Source organism: Zerene cesonia, chromosome 22 (genome assembly GCF_012273895.1).
Source record: "Zerene cesonia ecotype Mississippi chromosome 22, Zerene_cesonia_1.1, whole genome shotgun sequence".
NCBI lineage: Eukaryota > Metazoa > Arthropoda > Insecta > Lepidoptera > Pieridae > Zerene > Zerene cesonia.
In genome coordinates this window covers 3,424,431-3,428,472 of record NC_052123.1, presented here as the reverse complement: position 1 = coordinate 3,428,472, position 4,042 = coordinate 3,424,431, and the positions used below count along the sequence as shown (strand labels likewise).

Sequence of the window (4,042 nt, the reverse complement as noted above, 5' to 3'; positions counted from 1 at the left end):
TCAATTTTTAGTGTGTATCCGACACGGCCATCCTACATATCACACGTCCTCGTGTGTTAATCTGTAACAAAGAAAAGCACAGCACAGGATCATACTCGTTCGGTCACTCCTGACCTAATTAACTACTTCAATAAAAAAACTTAGATTTCAAACTATTAATTCCAATCATAAACCATCATCAGCCACAATTTTACAGTGACAAGACTTAAAGTTCTTAATTACTACAAAATTAACTCAAACTTATAGCTAGACCACAAGCACAAGTACCCATTGGGAGCCAATCGACCTCAAAGCAATTAAAAAGTCAAGTGTGTGCCTCTTTTGTCCGGCTATCCCAGTAGCCGTTACATGCAGTCATCCCAGTGACTCTGTGATCATCCCAGTGAACACCCGTGACCATCCCTGTGGTCACCCGTATTCGTGATCATCCCAGTGGTCACCCGTACTCGTGATCATCCCAGTGACCACCCGTACTCGTGATCATCCCAGTGACCACCCGTACTCGTGATCATCCCAGTGACCACCCGTGATCATCCCAGTGACCACTAATGACTCCAGAGTTTACACACACACAACTTGATATCTTACAGCAACTAATTTTCATATTCACAAGGCTCAGAATCACTTACATCTATGGGCACTTGCCCTTCAGGCATTTTTCTTAATAAGCGAGCACTCGGCCCCAGAATCATAGTAAAAGCAATACGACCCACCGTGATGTTCAAGTATTCCCGATGAGGGCTCCACCACGCACAGGTCAACTCGGCGCTCTGCATTCGCGCCGCTGGCGCCGGTCGTACGCCCGCCGCTTGTACAGCAACTGGCAACGTGTCCTGCTTCGCCGCACTTGAAGCACACGATGGTCCGTTTTGTTGATGGCGGCTGGGTTGCAGGCAAAGCCGGAGGTGCAGGCTGCGTTTGTCTCGGTACAGACAAATCTAGCGACGAACAGATCCTTGAAGTCCAGCCAGGTCATACCAGGATATGTTACCTGGGCCAGCCATACCGAAGCAGCTCCCTTAAGCGCTTTGCTTATCACCATGATAAGTTGCCCTCCTTGTTGTGGGTTGTCAGCGAAGCAAAGGTCAGCGGTCGCGCACCACGACCGTGCGTCCACATCCATCTTGTCGGGGTTGAATTCGGGTAGCACGACATTATTTTTCGACGAACTCGATGCCGATAAAGCTTGAATCAATGCCTTCACATTTTCGTTTTGTAGTACGAACAACTCGCGCCATTGATCGTTTTCACGTGTATCACTCGCGGATATCCCTGCTCGTTCGCATCCCGCTTCTGATATCGACAGAGAGTGGTCAGGATAGTCTTCGGCCATGCTTCCAAGCGTGTAGGCAGTGGATACGAGCAAGGGAAATAAAAGTTACTTCGAATTGAAAGTCGGTTGTAATTCAAATTTAAATTAAATCACAAAATCACTTTAACCATTAACTTAATTTTACACTTGAAATCGGAACGCGGTACAGTTCCCAGGAGACTTGCTATCGCAGAGACGGCTGGACAATTTCTGACTGTCCCACTCCGCTTACGCCCCTCCTAGACTCTGTATAACGCTATTAGACGGCGCTGGCGCTCCAATATCTCGACGGTTTGTTCGGTTGTTAGTGTACGTATCCGATAGATGGCACTCGCAGTCCAATACCGCGATGTTTGATCAATTTTTAGTGTGTATCCGACATATATATATATATATATATATATATACTGGCTGTGACCCGCGGTTGAAACCGCGTAAGTCCATATCCCGTAGGAATATCGGTATAAAAAGTGCCTATGTGTTATTTCAGTTGTCCAGCTATCTACGAAGCAAAATAGTATTATTATTCACCAATAGATGTCAGGAAAAAAAACACGAATAAAACACGAATATGACATTTTCTAAAAAAAATTCCTAGCTAGATCGATTTATCGCCCCCGAAACCCCCTATATACTAAATTTCATGAAAATCGTTGTAGCCAATTCCGAGATTCCAATTATATATATATATATATATACAAGAATTGCTCGTTTAAAGGTATAAGATATATATTTATTTATTCACAGATCACCAGAATGGCGATTCATACCGGAATCGGAGAAAGAAGAGTTGGGTCTCACCTTCGACGACGATGGTGAATTTTGGATGTCTTTCAAGGACTTCTGTCAGCATTTCGACAGGTTCGTGGTGTTTTTTATTGCTCGTATCCTTTATTTGATACGTATTTTGTATTCCGATATACATTGTTAAAATAATCATTATTAAAAAATAATTAACTGCCTTCAAATTGTCAGAACTAGATCAAATATATATCGTTTCACCCAGTTCAGTTCTACACGTAAAAACCAAAAAAAAAGGAAGAATTAAGAATCTTATCCTTTTTTGAAGTTGGTTGAAAATGCGTTAAAATGTGTGTATGTGTACTGTCGATATACAAAAATAACTATTTTATTCACCATTGCGTCTGAATACAGAATTTAAATGTCTCTTTAAGGAAAATTTTGTATGGACAAGTTATGCAACAAACCAAAAATCTTTTCGCTCGCGGTTATGGCCGCGTAGTCAATGAAAATATACTACTTTAGACTATATTTAACAAACATAGCAATTTGATTTTGATATAAACGCTCCTGAGATATGGAAAATTAAACTAAATCAGTTTAGTCGTTTGGCGTAGGGGTGAGGCATGAAGCAGACACAAACATACATAGATATAGTATGTGGTAGTCGAGCATGCTTCGGCACGAATTGGGCCAGCTCGCACCGGGGAAGTACCACACCCCCAAAGAAGACCGGCATGAAATAGCATTCTGCTGTGTTTCGTTTGGTGAGTGGGGGAGCCGGAGGCCCATATCCTTTTCCTTGCCCTTCCTAGTCCTTTCCTTTATTCCTATGGCCAATCCTTTCTTAATCCCCTCCCAAAAAGTCGGCAATCCATTCGTAGAGGCGTAAGGTCTGCAATGGACCTTATGCATCTCCAAATGATCATGGCGGTGGTAGCGCTTACCATCAGGCGTCCCACCAGCTCCATTGCCGACTGTAACATAAAAAAAAAGAAAAAAAAGCTAATTTCGCATTCATAACTCCAGTGACAATATATATAATTTCAACTTTCAGAGTGGAAATATGCAACTTGAACCCCGATTCGCTCGATCCGGAGGAGTGTCCCGAGGGTTGTACAAAGAAGTGGGAGATGTCCGTATTCGAGGGGGAGTGGGTTCGAGGTTCGATTTAATTATTCACTAGCTTTCCGCCCGTGGCTTCGTCCGGGTTGTCGAAGAAAAACCTTGGGGCCTTTCGGAATGGACAAATTGAGGGTTTCAAATCTTTGTACCAAATTTCAACCAAAACGATTGTGTGGCGTGAAGAAGAGTTACTTTTATATTTATAATATTAGTTGGGATCATATAAATACTGTTTTTTCTTTAATTTTTAATCCTTATTATCAAAGTTAATATTTATTAATACACTATATGGCCAACATTTCTCTAATTTATCTAAATAGCCAACATTATTTTAAATTTCACACTATGCTAATTAATGGTTATTTATTTTTTTTGTTTGATTTTAAAGATCAGTGACAATACAATAATTCCATGAGCTTATCTAATTATCCTTATTAGGATCACAAGGATTAAATAATATCCTTACCTTTACTCTAATAAGACTGAGACAATTTAATTGATTATATCATTTAGGCGTGTTTTTTTAGACCCAGGATGTTACCGGCAAAGTTCCTGTTGTTCGTTTTCCGGAATGAAACTATTTTATGCCCTTTCTCGGGTCTCGAAACTATATGTGTACCAAATTTCAACGTATACGGTTAAGCCGTTCTTGAGTGATAAATAGTGTTACAAACACGACACTCTTTTATATATATTTCTATTGTTATTGTAGGTGTAACTGCGGGTGGTTGTAGGAATTATCTGGAGAGCTTCTGGAAGAATCCGCAATACACCGTCACTCTGAAGGACGTGGACGAAGGCGATGACGAGAATAAGTGTACTGTAAGTTGTAACTAATTTATAGAGCTGCGTGTACGAATCTAG

The 4,042-nt window shown here is 41.2% G+C and overlaps 1 protein-coding gene across 6 annotated transcripts in view; it reads left to right on the top strand.

Moving 5' to 3' along the window:
- The window catches only part of LOC119835981 (calpain-B), a 43,013-nt gene that overhangs the window by 28,949 nt on the left and 10,022 nt on the right, over nucleotides 1-4,042 (top strand). For all 6 annotated transcript variants that reach the window (XM_038361120.1, XM_038361115.1, XM_038361116.1 and 3 more), the window contains exons 9-11: nucleotides 2,060-2,173; nucleotides 3,111-3,217; nucleotides 3,891-4,000. In XM_038361120.1, the coding sequence (XP_038217048.1) occupies nucleotides 2,060-2,173; nucleotides 3,111-3,217; nucleotides 3,891-4,000 (331 nt within the window). The remainder of the gene's footprint in view (nucleotides 1-2,059; nucleotides 2,174-3,110; nucleotides 3,218-3,890; nucleotides 4,001-4,042) is intronic.